The sequence below is a fragment of the Rhinolophus sinicus genome, chromosome 14, assembly GCF_057876585.1.
Source record: "Rhinolophus sinicus isolate RSI-liver-muscle chromosome 14, RSI-T2T, whole genome shotgun sequence".
Taxonomy (NCBI): domain Eukaryota; kingdom Metazoa; phylum Chordata; class Mammalia; order Chiroptera; family Rhinolophidae; genus Rhinolophus; species Rhinolophus sinicus.
The window spans coordinates 70,567,643-70,588,453 of record NC_142514.1 but is presented as its reverse complement, the minus strand read 5'-3'; the positions used below and the strand labels follow the sequence as shown (position 1 = coordinate 70,588,453).

General features: G+C 34.9%; 1 protein-coding gene across 11 annotated transcripts in view; it reads right to left on the bottom strand.

Annotated features, from left to right (window-relative positions):
* CCDC18 (coiled-coil domain containing 18) overlaps window positions 1–20,811 on the bottom strand; it is an 89,136-nt gene that overhangs the window by 49,088 nt on the left and 19,237 nt on the right. For all 11 annotated transcript variants that reach the window (XM_088791330.1, XM_088791332.1, XM_088791331.1 and 8 more), the window contains 7 exons: window positions 20,198–20,358; window positions 14,176–14,396; window positions 12,356–12,466; window positions 11,771–11,902; window positions 9,274–9,408; window positions 9,038–9,115; window positions 1,228–1,344 (listed from right to left, as the gene is read on the bottom strand). In XM_088791330.1, coding sequence (XP_088647456.1) covers window positions 1,228–1,344; window positions 9,038–9,115; window positions 9,274–9,408; window positions 11,771–11,902; window positions 12,356–12,466; window positions 14,176–14,396; window positions 20,198–20,358 — 955 coding nt within the window. The remainder of the gene's footprint in view (window positions 1–1,227; window positions 1,345–9,037; window positions 9,116–9,273; window positions 9,409–11,770; window positions 11,903–12,355; window positions 12,467–14,175; window positions 14,397–20,197; window positions 20,359–20,811) is intronic.

Sequence of the window (20,811 nt, the reverse complement as noted above, 5' to 3'; positions counted from 1 at the left end):
AAGTATTAGGTGCTATTTATTACATTATTGTTGTTATCATTGCCATTGTTTGATAAAAGCTTTAATGGAGGGAAATAGAAGGAAAAAGAAAGAAATAGGAAGGGAAGAAATATAAAGATACTTTTTTTTTAACCTCTGAAGTTATATACTTAATTACATGATGCATCTAAATCTAGAGTGCTCGTCAACTACATATTTTCTCTTAGATCTTCCTCTGCCTGCCCCTACTCTGCTCAGTGTATTGCAGGAAGTTGCCCTCTGGATAACAGATAGATCTGGCAAATGGGAGGGGCCAGTAGCAGCAGTTCTCCTCCTCTCCTGCCCCGTTTCTACTAGACAGACTCTCTCCGTGGCCCTGGCTCCACTAGGCAGTTCTGCTACTGGACAACAGTCACATCAACTCTTCCTGATGTTCCTCTATCCCTAAGGTTAGCAATGGGTCCCTGCTTATGATAATCTCTGAGTCACCTTAGCATGCTTTGTTTGGCTTTTCCACTCTTCCATCACCTGTGTATTTAATTTCCTGTAAAAAATTCCCTCCATTTTAAAGGTATAAAAGGGTTTCTGTTTTTCTGGTTGGAACTTTCTGATACATTCAAGTCACCTTGACAAAGATTTGCTGGGAACTATTTCTAAACATGAATTTAAGGTTTAAATATTATATTATAAATTCTAACAAAGAAATAAAGGAATTCTCCATTAAGATTATTCCTTTGAGCAAACGTTTAATGAGCACCTATTATGTTGAAAGCAAAGTGGTAAACAGTGAGAAAACAGAATAAGATAACTCAAAAAAGTCTTCTAACTAGCATCTGAGAAACTTGTCTCAATAAAGAAAGTTGAACTTCTAGTTCTCAATCTTCGGATAATTAGAAAGAACAAAATCAAAATGGAAAAAATTTGAAGAATTTTATACCTCTAAGTCTAAAACAGTGTTCTAAGTACTAATCATCTATATTAGAATCACGTCATATTAATAATAATTAAATTTTCTGATTCCCCTAAATATATAAAAGAATCAGAATTTTAAGGTGTCATATTTTGTGATGTACTGAAATAGTGTTTATTTTTAAAAGAACATAGAATTGGAATGTACATTTTATTGGAATTTTTTTATATCAGCCACATAAAGATGGACTTTTTAAAGTATCTTGAAAATAAACGATATCTCAAAAAGAAATCACTTGAAAAATATGCTATATATATATAAAGGAAATGTTAATTTACCTCTTCAGATTTCTTCTTTAGCTGTTTTTCAAACTTTTCTTTATTTCCTTCCAATTGATTCAAATGCAAGGCAAGTTCCTCCTTACAAATTTCTAATGCTGAATCCAACTGTCTGACCTAAGCAGGAAAAAAAGGAAAATTAACTATTATTAATGAGTGCACATTATAAGCTCAATATTTTATAGATTTATGTCCTAATGTTACCTTACTGCTGTATATCAAACAGTGTATATACAATCCAACTTAGGATGTAAAATGCTATTGCAGAAGAGATTTATTCAGAAAACTAATTTTTCATTGCAAACTAGGAAACCTGAGACTGGAGTCCTACAGAATACACAGGACATGAACAAATGAAGACGGGCACTGAAGTGAGAGGGAGTATGTTCAGAGTCAAGGCACTGCAAAAGGGAATGGTGAGCAACTGGCACTGGCTTAGGGTATGAAGAGTATGAATTTGTAAGAAATGGACATTTGGGAGATAAGACTGGCAAGACAGTCAGGCCAACTGTCCTTAATAAGGTTGTCAAGATTGGCAATGCCAATAATGGGGTGATCTGACATTATGTGCCTCCTGATGTGAAGCAGTAAGAGGAATGCAGTATAACCCATGTGGTGTTCTAGTTGACTTAGACTTTTCAATGTCATGAGGAATAGGAGACAGTGAGTTTAGGGGAATCTGAAGAACCAAACGGAACATGCAAATTATAATTCAGCCCTAGAAAGAAAAAGAACAAGCTAAAGCAGTGTTTCTCAAGGTTTTAATGGGCACACAAATCACCTGGACATCCCACTGAAATGCAAATTATGATTCAGTAACAAGGCTAGGACTAGGGTACGCAAGGAAGGTGGCTAGGGCTCTGAATTTAAGGAGGCACTCACTCTCAGGATCATGCAAGTTCTGACCCTTTACTTGTACGACCGTGAGAGTAAACATCTCCTTAAATTTTGCCTCGCTTAATTCACCTTAGTCCCACCTTTGTTCAATAGGTATAGGGGACAGCAGATACTCTGCAAGAAAAGAAAGATGACCTTTTAAATAAGTAAGCCAATGCATGAGCTAATAATTCAGCAGAAATAAAAGGGCTTCGAAATTTTTCTAACTTACTTACTTAAATGATATAACTTTAATCCTTATAACTCACATGCAGATAGAAAATTCATAATATACTTTATGCAAAGAACACACTGAAGCATGCAGAGGAACATGGCCTAAAGTCAGGAAAGAAAGGTGGTATAACATGATCAAGAAGAGAAAACTAGGTTTCAAACTTCTATTTTGTTGCTACAAATATCCTATATGCTAAGAATCATTTAGTATATCTTGAGTCATAGAAACTTTGTTTCTACGTTTCCTCCTCATTTTGATTCCCCCCCCCCCAATAACAGCAAGCCTATTAAAGGTACCAAGGGAATAAAATCCAAAATCATATTCATTCTTTTGCTGATTTCCTTCCTGTCTCATACCTGGTTACTAACATATGGAAATAATTTACCAGGAGACAGGTTAGATGTGTTAGGTAGTTTACGGAAAAATATAAGTGGAAATGTAAATTTTGTTTAATAAAACTATCTCATGCCTACAACCTTTGTATAGCAATGAGTTTTTTAATATTGATAATCTTAGAGGTTATTTTTACATATTATTTACGCAATATTTCATGCCATGTCAATTTATGAAAAAATAAATTGACATGGCAGGAAATATTAAAAGTTTTGGAGGATACTATAGGAAAGTTATAGATAAACATATTGTATTTACATGGTTATACAAACTCACAAAATGGAATAAAAACAGGTACTAGGCAAAAAGTACTAAATATCAGTTTTTTTTAATCCTTTATATTCAAGCCATATATGATAGAATAAAGGTAGCAGTATATTTGAACCTATTTTTAACACTAAAAATGCAAAGGAGAAAATATTTAATACATAGTAATTAGTTACAAAACTTTGAGTAACTTAGTATATACTAACCATTTTATGTATCTCATTTATGTAATCCTCAGACTGACTCTCTAGGGTATTAATATCCTTATTTTACAGATGAAGAAACTAAAGTTCTGAGAGCTTATATAATCTATCCAAGTTTAGTCAGTTAACACTCCGAAGCCAGAAGTGAAACCTAAGTCAATTTAGCTTCAAAGCCCGTGCTTTTAACCATGAAGATACACTAATTAGAACACTGTATTTTATCTGAATTCTGAATTCTGGAAATTCTGAATTTATCCCCTAATTAATCTTATGCCAGAACTGGTAAAAAGAAGCAAAACTGGACTGCTTCTAGTTTTCCTCCCTTCACTTGCTCTGTTAATTCTTCACTAGTAATGTTAATAAGTAGCTAATGCCAAAAAAAAAAAAAAAAAATTGTGTTAAAAAAAAATCCTTTTTAAGGCCAAAAAAGGTTAAGTAGGCAAAAAAAAGGTTTACAAACCAGACTATCAACTATCAAATAATTAAGATCATAATTCACATTGAAGAAAATATACTTACAGAAACTAAGTTCATTGACCCAGGTAAAATCTTTACCTCTTAATTAATTTTTATATGAATAATTTTTAAAACTTACAGAGAAAAGTAAAAAATGTCTCCATTAAGAAAATGTCTTGGTAGGTGACATCATGAAAATGGTAGTGTAAGCCTCTTGAAATCTTCCCTGGAATTTACAACAAATTGAACAACTATAACTCCACAAAGGACTCCCTGCAAAGCAGACAGGCAAGACGAAGAGACACACTACTGAAATCATCTAAAGGTGGTCAAATTGTGCAAGCGGGGGAGGAGGGAAGGGAGAAGCGAGACGCAGGATGCAGACCTAGCTCAGTGCTCCGAGCTCGCTGCTTCCTGGAACTACCGCAGCTGTGGGAGAGGGAAGAACTCGGACTGCTAGGGCTCTGCTTATGGCCCACAGGGCTGAGGGGACAGCATATAACATGGCTGAACCCAACGCTCATGGCAGAGACCTGGGAGCAAAGACTGAGAGAAGAAGGCTGAAAACGGTGGTTTAAGCCCCCACTGCCAAGCAGAGAACAGAAGCCTTAGGCACTGAGCCTACCGCCCCCTCCCTACCCTCCCAGAGCTTGTCCCACACCCACTGCCCAGTGCTAGAAGTGGAACACTAGCAGTGTCAGATCAAAAGAACAGAATATTTGCAGTTCTGAGAACTGTGGTCCACAGACGTGGACTCACAGCCCAACTAGTTCCAGCAAAGGGGAGGGAGCTGTGGAAGCAGGACTGGCTGTGGTGGTGGTCATTGCCATTGTGCTCGGCCACCTCTCACAACCCACCTCACCCCCGTCCCCACCTATCTGGGCGGATCCCTGCAGGAGTAAACAGAGCTGCTGAAACACAGGGGCTCTGAATCTGGTGCAGGAAGACCTTTGGAACTTCAGAAGCTCTCCACATACCCCCACAGAGGTGGCACCCTATGACCCAGGCGAACTGTTCACAGAGGAGAAGCCCGCCTTCCAGGGAATCCCCCCATTGTGTGAGAAGTTGCAATAGTGCAGAGAAAATATAACACTACAGTGTGAGAGAGAATAAAAGGCTGCAGTCAGAAAGAAAATAAAACATTCTACCAACACCTACTGGAAAACAAAAGAAAGACCTCTTTCTATCAACCTGTTGCAGAACCCACTCCTATAGATGCCTAGGAAGATAAATAATAAATCATTAATAGCCATGAATAACCAAGGTAACAAGACAGCTCAGAAAGAAAATAAAAGTTTCCAGTAAATGAACTTAAATATGTGACTTAAATGAAAGAATTCAAGATGGCAGTTCTTAAAAAAATGTAATGAGATGCAAGAAAACAAAGGCAATTTAATGAACTCAGAAACAAAATCAAACAACAAAATGAACATTTTACCAAAGAGACTGAAATTTTAAAAAAGAACCAAATAGAATTTCTGGAGATTAAGAATTCAATAGAAGAAATGAAGAAAGAAATAGCCAGCTTAGGTAGTAGAGTTGACCAGATGGAGGAAAGAATCAGTGACATTGAAGATAGAAATCTAGAAATGACACGGATAGAAGAGAAAGAGACTTGAGACTTAAAAGAAATGAAAGAACGCTACAAGAACTTTCTGACTCCATCAGAAAAAGCAATAGAAGAATAATGGGCATACCAGAAGGAGAAAAATGAGAGAAGGGAACAGAGTATATTCGAACAAATAGTCGACAAGAACTTCCCAAGCTTGTGGAAAGTACTGGATCCTTGAATTCAAAAAGCAAATAGAACACCTAATTACCTCAATCCCAACAGCCCTTCTCCAAAGCACATTGTATAGAAGCTGTCAAAAATTAATGACAACGAAAGACTCCTCAAGGCAGCCAGGGAAAAGAAGACGGTAACCTACCAAGGAAAGCCCATTAGATTATCACTAGATTTTTCAACAGAAACTCTACAAGCCAGGAGGGAGTGGAATCAAATATTCAAACGATTGAAAGAGAGAAATTATGAGCCAAGAATAATATATCCAGTAACGATATCCTTTAGATATAAAGGAGGAATAAAGACCTTTCCAGACACACAGAAGCTAAGGGAATTCTCTAACACATGACCTGCACTACAAGAAACACTGAAGGAGGCTATTCAACCAGCATAAATAGGGATAATTTGTGATAACCGAAACATTAAAGGGGGGACAGTAAAGGCTTGAACTGGAATATGAAAATGGAGAAAGTAAGCATGCTGAAGAAAATGGAATATGGTAACCACTCAAAAAAAATCCAGAACCAAAATATGTAACATAATAAAAGAAGAAACAGAGGGAAAAATCATAGAATACCACCAGACAGAAATAATAGACAACAACAAAAAGGCAAAGAAACTACTGAGACACAGTGTTACCAGAAAACCAAAGATAGAATGATAGGAAATCCTCACTTATCAATAATCACCCTAAATGTAAATGGACTAAACTCACCAATAAAAAGGCACAGAGTAGCAGATTGGATCAAAAAACTAAACCCAACCATATGCTGCCTCCAAGAGACACATCTCAGCTACAAGGACAAACAAAGACTCAAAATGAAAGGGTGGAAATTGACACTCCAAGCAATTGGTATCCAGAGAAAATCAGTATAGCCATACTAATATCAGATGAAACAGACTTCAGGATAAAAAAGGTAACAAGAGACAAAGATTGACATTTCATAATGATAAAGGGGACTATACAACAAGAAGACATAACAGTCATCAATATTCATGCCCGCATTCAGGGAGCACCAAAATATACCAAGCAACTACTAACAGAACTAAAGGGAGAAATTGACCAAAACACAATTATACTAGGGGACGTAGATACATCATTGACAGCTATGGATAGATCATACAAAGAGAAAATAAAGAAAGAAATAGCAGCCCTAAATGACACATTGCAGGAAATGGACATAATTGACATTTATAGAGCACTTCATTCTAGAACAGCAGACTATACATTTTTCTCTAGTGTACACATTTTCAAGGATAGACCAAATATTGGGACATAAAACTAGCCTCAGCAAATTTAAGAAGATTGAAATCATACCAATCATATTGTCTGATCACAAGGCTTTGAAATTGGTATCAACTGCAAAAAGAAAGCAGGAAAAACCACAAATACATGGAGATTAAGCAACACACTTTTAAAGAACAACCGGGTCAAAGAAGAAAGAAGAGGAGAGATCAAAAGATACATAGAAACAAATGAGAATGAAAATACATCCTACCAGGGGGAGGGGGGTGGTAGATGAGGGTAAAGGGGATCAAATATATGGTGATGGAAGAAGAACTGACTCTGGGTGATGAACACACAATGGGATTCATAGATGCTGTAATACAGAATTGTACATCTGAAATCTATGTAACTTTACTAACAATTGTCACCCCAATAAACTTTAATTAAAAAACAATACATCCTACCAAAATTTTTGGGATGCAGCGAAAGCAGTTTTAAGAGGGAAATTTGTATCATTACAGGCCTACCTCAAGAAACAAGAAAAATCCCAGAAAAACAACCTCACATTAAACCTTAAAGAACTAGAAAAAGAAGAACAAATGAAACCCAGCAGAAGAAAGGAAATAATAAAAATCAGAGCAGAACTAAATGAAATAGAGAACAAAAGACAATAGAAAAAATTAATGTGATAAAGAGCTGGTTTTTTGAAAAGATTAATAAAACTGACAAACCCTTGGCTAAACTCACTAAGATAAAAAGAGAAAAGACAATAAACAAAATCAGAAATGAAAGAGGGGAAGTTATCACATATGCCACCAAATTCAATAACCTAGAAGAAATGGACAAGTTCTTAGAAACATATAGCATTCCTAGGCTGAATCACGAAGAATTGGAAAATCTCAATAGACCGATCACCAGTAAGGAAATTGAATCAGTCATCTGAAATCTTCCCAAAAGCAAAAGTCCAGGACCTGATGGCTTCACTAGTGAATTCTACCAAACCTCCAAAGAGACTCTAATACCTGTCCTACTCAAACTCTTTCAAAAATTTGAAGAAGAGACAATACTCCCTAACTCATTTTATGAGGCCAATATTACCCTGATACCAAAACCTGGTTAAGGACAAAAAACAAAAAAAGAAAACTACAGACCAATATCTCTGATGAATACAGATGCAAAAATCCTAAACAAAATTCTAGCAAGTTGAATGCAACAATGCATTAAAAAGATTATTCATCACAACCAAGTGGGGTTCATCCCAGGGGCACAAGGATGGTTCAACATCCACAAATCCATCAATGTGATACATCACATAAAAAAAATAAAGGACAACAACCATATGATTATATCAATTGATGCAGAAAAAGCGTTTGACAAGATGCAACATCCATTTATGATTAAAACACTTAATAAAAAAGGTATAAAAGGAAAATATCTTAACATAATAGAGGCCATATATGACAAACCCTCAGCTAATATCATAATTAATGGTGAAAAACTGAAGTCCCTCATACACTGTTGGTGGGAATGCAGATTGGTGCAGCCCCTATGGAAGGCAGTGTGGAGGTTCCTCAAAAAATTAAGAATAGAATCACCATATGACCCAGTAATCCCTCTCCTGGGTATCTACCCAAAAAAATCTGAAAACATTTATCCATAAAAACACGTGTGCTCCAATGTTCATTGCAGCTTTATTTACAGTGGCCAAGACATGGAAACAACCAAAATGTCCTTCGGTAGATGAATGGATAAAGAAGTTATGGTATATATACACAATGGAATACTATTCGGTGGTAAGAAAAGATGAAAAAGATGACATCATTTGTGACAACATGGATAGATCTAGAGATTATAATGCTAAGCGAAATAAGTCACACAGAAAAAGTAGAGAACCATATGATTTCACTGATATGTGGTATATAAAACTGAAAACAACAAAAAAACAAGACAAATGAAGGAACAAAAACTTATAGACCTAAGACAATAGTTTAGGGGTTACCAGAGGGTAAAAGGGTAGGGGGGTTGTAGAAGAGAGTAAAAAGGGTCAAATATATGGTGATGGAAAGCGAACTCACTCTGGGTGGTAAACACATAATGTGAGATAATGTATTACAAAATTGTACACCTGAAACCTATGTAACTTTACTAACAATTGTCACCCTAATAAACTTTAGTTTAAAAAAAAAGAAAAAAAGAAAATGTCTCCATTAAGAAAAAAAACTTTTTTTAAATTCAAATTTATTGGGGTGACAATGGGCAACCAAACTACATAGGTTTCAAGTGTACAATTCTATAATACATCATCTATATATTGCATTATGTGTTCACCTCCCAGAGAAAAAATTTTTTTAAAGTATTAGCATACTAGCCTTGATTGTTTCTTCAGATACTTGGTTCTGTAATGCTTTCAAAGCTTCATCTTTCTTCATATTTTCCTTTTCCATTTCCTGAAAACATACAGATTTGTAAGCAAAAATATGAGTATGAATATTTCAGCACTACTAACAGGCTATTAAACAAGTGATTTGATTAAAGCTAAAGGTAGTTACAGAAACATAAAATAGTAGTCAACTTTTAAACAGCACTTTTATAAAGATGATTTTACCCCTTTGCTTTCTGTCAATAGTCCGTCTAGTGATTCAAGATGATGTTGTTTGCATATTATGTCTTGCTGCAACACAGACATAGTGTTTTCTTGCTCTTTAAACTGTTGGTCTTTTTTCTCTAGTTGAGATTCAAGCTAAAAATAAACAAGAATTTATTAACTTTTATATCAAATTTTAAAACATTTTAAATATACAGAAACAATACATGTTAAAATACCACTGAAATTAAACAGATTTTTGCATTTTGCCAAATTTCCTTCAATTTGCCTTTTAGAAAAGTAATGAAATCACAAGCCCATGTCTTATCCTTTTCCTCCCTCACCAAAACGATGCTGAAATTGGCGTGTATCATTCTCTGTTGTGTTTCATTCTTACACATGCTTTTTGTGCTTTTATTATACATGTAGATACATGAACAATTTGTAATACAGTTTTCTGTTTTGAAAATTTAAATAGATGGTATCAACATTTCTGCAAACTTTAGCAACTTTTTTTTTCACTCAATATTGAATTAGATATTTATCCATAGATATTTTCCATGTATCTATGTGGGTCTAGTTCACGTATTTTTAAGGCAGTACAGTCAGTATTCCATTGTAACAACAAACTACAGTTTGTCTACTCTTCTACTCAGGAAGTTAGATATTCTGCTTTTTCACTATTACAACAATGTCATAATAACACTTTTGTACATGTCTCTTTATGTACATATATTAAAGCTTCTTTGGAACAGACCAAAATTAAAAGTGGACTTACTGGTTGTAGGACATGTACAGAGTGTGCCAAAAAAAATGTATACACGTTTTAAGAAAGGAAAACTGTATTAATATTGAAATACTCAATATATACCGATAACAAAAAATGAATACATGTCACAGCTGACTTCTGCAATTACAAGAGGTGCTCAAAGTGGTTACCATCAGCGTCCAGACACTTTTGATTACAGCGAACTACTGCTTGAGCAACATTGACCAGTGTCCACTTGTATACATTTTTTGGCACCTCCGGTATCTGATATGACATGGATTAAGCATACCATTTTACTGTTTTCTCTGTCTCCTTTGATTTTCATTCCTGGTTCTTCTTTCCAGCCTTCTCTTAAATATATGAATATTTTCAGAATTCCGTTTTGACTTGTCTATTGGCTTTTTACCATATCTGTATATTTTTTAGTAGCTTCTCCAGAGATTATAATATAGACCTTTAACTTTCCATGGTTTCCTCAGAATTAAGATTTTGCCACTTCAAGTGAAATGTAGAAACTTGACAACAGCATAGATCCCTTTATCCTTCCTCTTTTATATTGTAGTTGTCCAATGTATTACACCAACATAGACTGAAAACCTTACTAGATAATGTTGTAATTTTTTCTTTCAACTGTCACAAATATCAAAAACACTTTAAAGGAAAATAATAGTTCATAGTAGCTAACCAAATATTTACTGTTTTTGTTGCTCCCACGCAACAAAGGTTCAAAATTCCTAAGTTTCAAAATTTCCCTCTGGTATTATTTCTCTTTTGTCTGAAGAAATTTATTTAGTATTTATTTTAAAACAAGTCTATTTGTGACAAATTCTCTAAATTGTCCTCCAGCTAAGAATGTTTTCATAATTCCTAAAGAATACTTTCACTAGACATAGAATTCTAGGTTGATGGATTTTCTCTTTCAGCACTAAAGAAAAATGTTGTTCTGTCTTCTAATCTTCATGGTTTTTTATGAGAAATCTGCAGTAATTTTAATCTTTGTTCCTCCATATGCAATGTGTTATTTATCTTCGGCTGCTATTAAGATTTTTTTGTTTTGGTTTTCAGCAAGAATTCGGATGTATCTGAAAGAGGTTTTCTTTGATTTAACCTCTTTGAGCTTGTGGAATTTGTAAATTTATTTGCTTCAATAAAGTTATTTTTCAGTCATTATTTCTTCAAATATTTTTTTGCACCAATCTCATTCTCTTCTCTGGAATTCTAATGACATGAATGTTAGACCTCATGATATTGTCCCACAGGTCCCTGTTCATTTTCTACCAAATCTCTTTCCCTTTCTGTTGCTCAGATCGAATAATGTCTATTGCTTTATATTTCAAGCTATATTTTTTTCCTCGTAAGCTCCCTTCTACTATTAAGCATATCCAAATGATCTATTTTTTATTTGGTCTTATATTCTTGGTCTCACATCTTCTTCTTTACTTTTGGTTTTACTCTTTATTTTTAAACCAGGGTTAACAGTGCTTCTACTCCCCACCAATCTTCAAGCAACTGATATCTCTAATGGAAAAGAGTCTACAGAATCACTTAGTTTGATAATGTCAAAAAATGACAAAACTGAAATGGTAGGAATAGTATATAAGAAAGCAGTGTAAAATGATCCAGAAATAATGGGATACTAAGTATAGTACTTGCCAATAATTTTTCAATTTCCTCATTTAAGGTTCTTTTTAGCATTTATATTCTAAATATACATTATATCTACTTTTAAAACCATTATTAATATCTTACTCTTTCAATCTGCTTTTCCATTTCTTTATGCTGTTCAAGATGAATTTTCTTCGCCTTTTCAAAAGCCAAACAAATTTTCTCATGCTCTGTATTGATATTGGTTTCTAGACTTCTTATCTTTTCATTCTTTTCCTAGAAATACAAAAACACTTAAAAACATAACTGAGAGCTTCTTTAATGTAAACGTACATGAGTACAGCATTAAATTTGTGATATTCTATTCTTTAAAGATTCATAGTAGTTAATGTCAATTTTCAAAATTATTTAAAATTTATAAGACAAAATAGTTATTTAAAAAATTATATCAAAATGAGAAATTAAACTATTTTAAAAGCATATCAAACAACTACCACTATTTCCTTCAATTATACTAGGATAAAAATATGAGAATGTAGATAATAACTTGCTACCTAAGCCGATTAATCCAAAAATACAGAAACAAAAAATGAACAGTGAGAAGAGTTTAGCAGAATTTATATTTTCCTATTTGGTAGAATTTATAATAATGATACTAAAACAAACATGCTATCAAAAATAAGTGCCTTAAAGACATAGGGAATTTGTAGCAAAAAAGGTCATTTTTACCATAAGCTCCTGTTCAAGTTCTGCATTTTTTGCAGCAATAGTGGAATAAGCAACTATTTTTTCTTCCAACTGTTTCTCTAGAGTTAAAAGTTGAGAACATTTCTTCGTCATCTGAAAACAGATTGAAATAAATAAAAAATTATTTTTAAAAATAACTGACAATTTAGAAGAAAAACAAATAGTGGAGGGTAGGCCACAGATATGACACAGCTTATTCCATCTATGTAATATAATACATAATAATTTAATTCATATCCCTATGTCCAAATAGGATTGCACCCTAACCCATTTCTTAAAAGTAGCTGCTAAAGACTTAAATTAGTATAATAAAGTTAACAATTGTTATTTCTGGTGCTGGAATTATCAATGATTTATTTTCTTCTTTGTCCTTTCTGTATTTTCAATAAGTCTGTGCTAATTTTGTAATTTTTTTTAAAAGTTATTGATCTCAATACTTGACATTTTCTAAGTAAGCTGATGGCTGTAATTATAGGCTGACTAAATCCCCTTTTCCATTACTTAAGTCAATTCCTATCCCATAGGTCTTTCCCTTCACTACAAACTTTAAGATGAGAATTGAGACATTTAGAAAGTGCCCCCAAAGATAGCTACACCCTTTGGTTTGAAGGTTGAGTGTAACATATACACCTGTGGTTCTGGTCAACAATTACTTACTGAGGTCTCCTTATTCAGTCATCAGTGGAAATGAAGATCAGATATTTACAAAACACACATTATCCCCTTTTCAGAATGTAACCCACAGAATATTTGCACCAGATTCACAGGCAGTTGTTTGAAAATGTAGATTCCTGAGCATTACTCTTTATCTATTGAATCAAAATCACTACTTAGGATCCAGAAATCTGCATGTTTAGCAGTTTGCTAAAATTTTAAATCCTCCATTACCACTCCTTTCCTTCCAGTTACATAATCCAAATCCTTTACTTTTACATGTGTATTAGACACATTAACTTGGACTTGGAAAAATATAACAGAGTGCAACACAGTATACGAGGTCTGACAATTAAGTTCATGAATTTGTTGCTACGATGTTGCTAACCTTTTTTTGATATCAGAAGGATTATTCATTATGAATTTGTACCAACCGGACAAACACGTAACCAAGTTTACTATTTGGAAGTGCTGAAAAGGCTGCATGAAAAAGTTAGACGACCTGAACTTTTAGCCAACAATTCATGGCTCTTGCATCACGACAATGCACCAGTTCACATGGCATTGCCTGTGAGGGAGTTTTTAGCATTAAACAAATAACTGTATTGGAACACCTCCCTACTCACCTGATCTGGCCCCCAATGACTTCTTTCTTTACCTGAAGATAAAGGAAATATCGAAAGGAAGACATTTTGATGACATTCAGGACATCAAGGGTAATACGATGACAGCTCTGATGGCCATTCCAGAAAAACAGTTCCAAAATTGCTTTGAAGGGTGGACTAGGCACTGGCGTTGGTGCATATCTTCCCAAGGGGAGTACTTTGAAGGTGAGCGTAATGATATTCAGCAGTGAAGTATGTAGCACTTGTTCTAGGATGAGTTCACGAACTTAATTGTCTGACCTCGTAAGTTCCACCAAATTTTAGACCTTTTAGCTATTATAGTGTATCTTCCTACTTTTAACATAGGTTAAAACCCAAAGGTTTCCAAATGTAATTTTAAAAGAATTTATAACTTATGTGGTACCATAAGTTTTTTTAATGTATAAAACTGGACTTAAACATACAATTTTTACACAATTCTGCAACAATACCTTTTTTTCTGTATGAAAATTTAGCACATATAAACAGTTAATTCAAGCTTACTTCACTTTCCAGTTTGCTAGAGTTTGAAGCTTTCTCTAGCAGCTCCTCTTGAATCAACTGAAACTGACTAGTTCTGTGGGCCATGTTAACCTTCAAGTCAGAATTCTCAGCTTCTATTTGCATCAACTTAGTACGTAGTTCTTCTATTCCAGAAGCAAGTCTTTGCCTTTCTCTTTCATATTGCTTGTTCACAGTATGTTGATTTTGATCTTTTGTACTTGCTGCCAATACATATAAAAGGAAAATTGTTCCATATAAACTTCAAGGAAAAAATAAACCTATTGCAGTGCTGAAAGATTTAATCATAAAGTTTAGTTTCTGATCTAAAGAATACTAAAGGGGATGGAGAATGAGACCTACATTAAGGAAAACGTAATAAAGGAACATGGTAAGTAAGTCACTTTCTAAATTAAATACATAACAAAGTGGAAATAATTTTTTCTGAATCTCTCTTTTCTAGACCATTCTTTCATACCAGAAAGACTCTTCTTATGTAACAGAGAAAGCACTTCTCAACCTTTAAAATTCCCATTTTTTAAGATAGAAGTCATTGTAAAAAACAAAAACAAAAAAACACATTGTTGGGCAGCTGGATGGCTCAGCTGGTTAGAGAGCAAGCTCTGAACAACAAGGTTGCCGGTTGGATTCCCACATGGGCCAGTGAGCTGCGCCCTACACAACTAGTTTGAAAACAATGAGCTGCACTGAGCTGCTGGAGAGGTGGCCAAATGGCTCAGTTGGTTAGAGGGCGAGCTCTTAACAACAAGATTGCTGGTTCAATTCCCACGTGGCATGGTGGACTGCGCCCCCTGCAGCTAAAGATTGAAAACAGTGGCTGGACGTGGAGCTGAGCTGCGCCCTCCACAACTAGACTGAAGGACAACTTGACTTGGAGCTGATGGGCCCTGGAGAAACACATTGTTCCCCAACATTCCCCAATAATTAAAAAACAAACAAACACTGTTTAAAAACCCCAAACCTTGTCCTGCCTCCTTAAACTGAACTTAATGCTATAATTTATTTGGATAACTTGATATCATTAAGAATATTTTGATTGATATTCAAAAACTGAAAATAGTGATTTCCAGTCCAAATTAACTGATGGAGAATTCAGTGACACTTTTAAAAACTGCTGAAGGTTATATTAGAGCTCGTTGTTTGAGTATACCCCTTCTCCACTATAATGCATATCTGTCCCCACCTCAAGGTAACTGAACTTTCAGGAGTGCTTTAAAAAGGCATGAAAACACACAGATGTGCAAACAAGGAGCAAATATATATATAAGGGTTTCACAAATAGCTATTTTCCCATCGATTCTTTATGTCACTAATATTTCACTTTCTACATTATTGGCTTTATTCTTTGATGTTAGAAACATCTATGATATATTATGTTCATCACCAATTCTAGTCACTGGCATTCCCTTCGCTAATCCATCATTCTCTATACTCTCTAATCACTTATTAATAGACATTTCATTTTCTCTGCTGTCATTTCTGCTGCTAGCAGTTCATTGTATTTGAAGATAGACTGTGATAAGTTAAAGATGCATGTGGTAACCATTAAAAAAAAAGAGGTATAGATAATTAATAGCAGAGATTAAAAAATGGACTACTAAAATATACTTGATCCAAAAGAATACAGGAAAGCTGAACAAAGGCCAATAGAATAAATAGTAAACAAATATCAAGATGGCATATTTAAACACCAAAAGACTGATAGTTACATTAAATGTAAGTGATCTAAACATGCCAATTGAGGAGCAAAACATGTCTAACTGGTTATAAAAGCAAAAATTAATTATATGCATTCTGTGAGCATAAGAAACTCACTTATATATAAACATACAGGTTAAAAGGATAGGGAAAAGTCATACCAGGCAAACACTAATCAAAAATAGCTAAAGTGACAAACTATCAGAAAGAGAAATTAAGAAAATAATGCCGGGGTAGCCAGATGGCTCAGTTGGTTAGAGAGCGAGCTCTGAACAACAGGGTTGCCATTCCGATTAGCACATGGGCCGGTGGGCTGCAACCTCCACAACTAGATTGAAGACAACGAGCTGCCGCTGAGTGTCAGGAGGGGCGGCCTGATGGCTCAGTTGGTTATAGTGTGAGCTCTCAACAACAAGGTTGCCGGTTCAATTCCCATATGGGATGGTGGGCTGTGTCCCCTGCAACTGAAGATTGAAAACAGCGACTGGACTTGGAGCTGAGCTACGCCCTCCACAACTAGATTGAAAGACAACTACTTGGAGCTGATGGGCCCTGGAGAAACACACTGTCCCCCAATATTCCCCAATAAAATTTGTTAAAAAAAAAAAATCCCGGGGCCGGCCTGGTGGCTCAGGTGGTTAGAGCTCCATGCTCCTAACTCCGAAGGCTGCCGGTTCGATTCCCACATGGGCCAGTGGGCTCTCAACCACAAGGTGGCGAGTTCAATTCCTTGAGTCCCGCAAGGGATGGTGGGTTCTGCCCCCTGCAACTAAGATTGAACATGGCACCTTGAGCTGAGCTGCCTCCTGGATGGCTCAGTTGTTGGTTGGAGCACTGGCTCTCAAACACAAGGTTGCCAGTTCAATTCCTCGACTCCCACAAGGGATGGTGGGCAGCGCCCCCTGCAACTACAATTGAACACGGCACCTTGAGCTGAGCTGCCACTGAGCTCCCGGATGGCTCAGTTGGTTGGAGCGCGTCCTCTCAACCACAAGGTTGCCGGTTCGACTCCTGCAAGGGATGGTGGGCTGTGCCCCCTGCAACTAGAAAACGGCAACTGGACCTGGAGCTGAGCTGCGCCCTCCACAACTAAGACTGAAAGAACAACAACTTGAAGCTGAACAGAACCCTCCACAACTAAGATTGAAAGGACAACAACTTGACTTGGAGAAAAGTCCTGAAAGTGCACACTGTTCCCCAATAAAGTCCAGTTCCCCTTCCCCAATAAAATCTTTAAAAAAAAAAAAATCCCATTTACAATCAATTCAAAAACAATAAAATAACTAGGAATAAACTTAATCCAGGAGGTGAAAGATCTGTACATTGAAACCTATAACAATGATGAAAGAAAGTGAAAAAAAAAAAAAAAAAGGAAAGACATTTCATGCTGATGGATTGGAAGAATTAACATTGTGCAAATATCCATAATATCCACAGCAATCTACAGATTCAATTCAACTCCTATCAAAATGCCAATGGCATTTTTCACAAATATAGAATAAACAATCCTAAAATTTGTATGGAACCACAAAAGGCCACAAATAGCCAAAGCAATCTTGAAAAAGAAAAAAGCTTAGAGGCACCATGTGTCCATATTACAAAGCTATAGTAATCAAAACAGCATGGTACCAGAATATAAACAGACACATAGATCAATGGAACATAATAGAGTCCAAGAATAAATCCATGCATACATGAAAAATTAATTTATGACAAAGAGGTCAAGAACGTATGATGAGAAAAGGGTAGCTTCTAATAAATGGTGTTAGAAAAACTGGACAGCCACAGGAAAAAGAATAAACTGAACCACTATCTTATACCCTGAACAAATATCAACTCAAAATAGAATTGAAGATTTGAACATAAGACCTGAAACCACAAAATTCCTAGAAGAAAACAGGGGTAAGCTCCTTGCAATCGATCTTGGCGATGATTTTTGGATTTTACACCAAAAGCAAAGGCAACAAAAGCAAAAATAAACAAGTAGGACTGTATCAAACTAAAAAGCTCTGTACAGCAAAGGAAACAATCAATAAAATGGAAAGGTAATCCATGGAATGAAAGAAAATATTTGCAAATTATATATCTGATAAGGGGTTAATATCTAAAATACATAAAGCACTCATACAACTCAATAACAAAAAACCAAACAATCCAATTTAAAAATGGACAGAGGATCTGAATAGACATTTTCCAAAGACTTACACATGGCCAGGCACATGAAAAGGTGCTCGACATCAATAATCTTCAAAGTAATGAAAGTCAAAACCACAATTATCACCTGACACCTATTAGAATGGTTATTATGAAAAAAGACAAGAATTAACAAGTGTGTCGGTGAGAATTTAGAGAAAAGGGAAGACTTGTACACTTTTGGTGGGAAGTAAATTGGTGCAGCCACTATGGAGAATACTGTGTTTTCCCGAAAATAAGACCTAGCTGAACTATCAGCTCTAACACGTCTTTTGGAGCAAAAATTAATATAAGACCCGGTCTTATTTTAACATAAGACCGGGTCTTATATGATATAATACAATACAATACAATACAATACAACACAACACAACACAACACAACACAACACAACACAACACAACATAACATAACACCTGGTCTTATATAATAGAATATAAGACCGGGTCTTATATTAATTTTTGCTCCAAAAGACGCATTAGAGCTGATAGTCCGGCTAAATCTTATTTTCAGGGAAACACGGTAGTGTGGAGGTTCCTCAAAAAGCTAAAAATAAAATGGCCATATGACCCAGCAATTCCACGTGTGGGTATTTATCTGAAGGAAAGTAAGTCACTATCTTGAAAAGATATCTGTACTCCTATTTCATTGTAGCATTGTTTACAATAGCCAAAACATGGAAGGAACCTAAGTATCCATTGACAGATGAACAGATAAAGAAAATGGAATATATATGGATACAATAGAATATTATTCAGTCATAAAAAGGACATCCTGCCATTTGTAACATGGATTGACCTTGATTGAGGACATTGAGCTAAATGAAACAAGTCAGACAGAGAAAAATACTGTATGATCTCACTTATTTGTGAAATCTAAAAAAAAACTGAACTCATAGATACAGAGAACGTGGTAGTTGACGGAGGTGAAGGATGGTGGTGGTGGGAGCCGGGGGCGTGAAATGGGTAAAGGTGGTCAAAAGGTACAAACTTTCAGTTATACGATAAATAAGGACTGGGGATATAATGTACAGCATGGTGACTACAGTTAATAATACTGTATTGTATATTTGAAAATTGCTAAGAGAGTTGATCTTCAAGTTCTAACACAAAAAAAAATCTGTAACTATGTGTGGTGATGGATGTTGACTTTGGTCATCATTTTGCAATACCTTGCATGTACATATATCAAATCATTATGTTGTACACCTAAAATTAATACAATGTTATACAGTGTATACACGGTGTGTCAATTATTTCTCAATAAAAAAATAGCTGGACAGGCTATATTAATTTCAGACAAAACAGACTTCAAGAAATAAAGCAGACTAAGAAATATTACCAGTGATAATAAGAGACATTTACTGTAATAATGGTGTCCATTCAACAAGAAGACAATCTTAAATGTATATGTACGTATCTTCAAAACATCAGAAGCAAAGACTGACAGAACTAAAAGGAAAAATTAACAAACCCACATATATATCTGAAGCTTTCAACACTACTCTCTCATTAATTGACAGAACGAGTACACAGAAAATCATTAGGGACAAAGAAGACTAACAATACTATCAACCAATTTAACATGATTGACATTCAAAATACTCTCTTCCCAATAATTACCGAATACACAATTTTTTCAAATGCATCTGGAACATTCATCAAGATAGAACAAATGCTGGCCAATAAACCAAGTCTCAAAACATTTTTTAAAAATGAAATCAGGTTCATTCATGAATTAAGTTGTTTAATGGAAATGATCTAATGTCTACCACTAATAACACAAAGACATCTGAAAAATTCCCTAACTACTTGGAAATAAACACACAGAAGAGATATTAGAAGACATTTTGAACTGAATAAAATGAAAACACAACATAAAGTAGTAACATAGCTTCAATAAAGTACATTTTTAAAGAATGATACAAAGTTCAAGAATTTTGAAATAAATTTTGCTGTCTTATCAACCCATAATTAGTAATAACAGATCATTTAGTATGTTTGATAACAGAAACCAGTTGATAATCATTTCTTTAAAAAAACTATAATTTATTAAAAGAATTTTAATTTATCTGATCATAATTTATTAATAGAATTCAGTATAATATACTCACCTACTTGACCACCTCCTAGTTTTACAGGCTCTGTTTCTAAACTATTTAATTTGCCACTTTCTTTGTTGTCATTATGAGCAATAAGACTGTGAGATAACTGACTCGCAGTCAGATTTGCCTGGAGCTTTTGAATTTCTGCCTCTTTTATTGCAAGCTTAATCCTAGAAAAGAAGCCAAAATTATTAGAAAGATTCTGTAAAAATATCTCATACCATTTTGACCTTTCCAGATGGCAAACATTTTAAAACTCTGATATTAGTCAACTATTGGGCACGATATACAAACTCTTATAAACCACTAATAGGACTGTAAACTAGTTCAGCTATCTTAGAAACTTGGTAGTACCTAGTAAAATTGAAAATGTACATACCACATTGTGCACCAATTTCACATTTAGGAATATACACTAGAAAAACTCTCATGACTGTAGTTAACATGTATAAGTACATACTTTGTAGCACTGTTTGTAACAGAAAACTAGAAACAAGGTAACTATCAATAAAGGAATAAATAAATCCTGACATAGTTATAAGATACACTCCTACACAGCTATAAAACTAACCACACTAATCCATGCATTCATCAATTACTCTACCTACCTCAAAGTAGAAGAA